The sequence below is a fragment of the Cyphomyrmex costatus genome, unplaced genomic scaffold (assembly GCF_001594065.2).
Source record: "Cyphomyrmex costatus isolate MS0001 unplaced genomic scaffold, Ccosl1.0 C2218796, whole genome shotgun sequence".
Classification (NCBI taxonomy): Eukaryota; Metazoa; Arthropoda; class Insecta; order Hymenoptera; family Formicidae; genus Cyphomyrmex; species Cyphomyrmex costatus.
The window spans coordinates 1-581 of NW_017273495.1; the positions used below are offsets into that span (position 1 = coordinate 1).

At 36.3% G+C, this 581-nt stretch overlaps 1 protein-coding gene across 1 annotated transcript; it reads right to left on the reverse strand.

Moving 5' to 3' along the window:
• Positions 1-25: 25 nt before the first annotated feature.
• Positions 26-434, reverse strand: LOC108782296 (fatty acid synthase-like; the record flags this gene model as incomplete). Its single annotated transcript, XM_018550578.1, has 2 exons — positions 294-434; positions 26-189 (listed from the first exon to the last, which is right to left on the reverse strand). Coding segments are annotated over exons 1-2 (305 nt in total), but the record flags the coding sequence as incomplete, so codon positions are not given.
• Positions 435-581: the final 147 nt, after the last annotated feature.

The window sequence follows — 581 nt, forward strand, 5'->3', positions numbered from 1 at the left end:
TGATAATTCTGATGCTGAAGTGAACCATTCGGTGCGAGGTATAGAAGTGCTGATCCACTTTGAGCTCCGTTTCTTTGGACGTGGTATTATTTTATTCAAACTAAGTAAAAGCTGACTCTCCGCAGTTGCGACGTAAGAACTGTGAAACGGTACGTTGCAGTTGATCTCTTTCGCGTAAGTATTATTGACCTATGAATGAAATGCAACATTTGCAGCAAATTTAACATTTCAATACCCTAAAAACGTAAGTTATTAAACGTCCACTAACTTATGTAAGTCATTTTTAATTTTACCTGTAGTTCTTTCATAAATTTTTGAACGGATTGTGATGGTCCACACACAACGCTACTGTTTTTACTGTTGTGGCATACTATTTCAATATCCGTTGGACATATATTTTTAAGGTAATCGTAGTCAATAATGACAACCGCCATCGAGCAATGAATTATACTTTTTTCGGTACATGCCACACCGATAAAATATGCTGATAAAATAGTTTGTTCTATAGTGAGACATTTATCCGCATACGCGCAACCAAGTTCACTGGTAGAATGACCAATCATATAATCTGGAGTAATTCC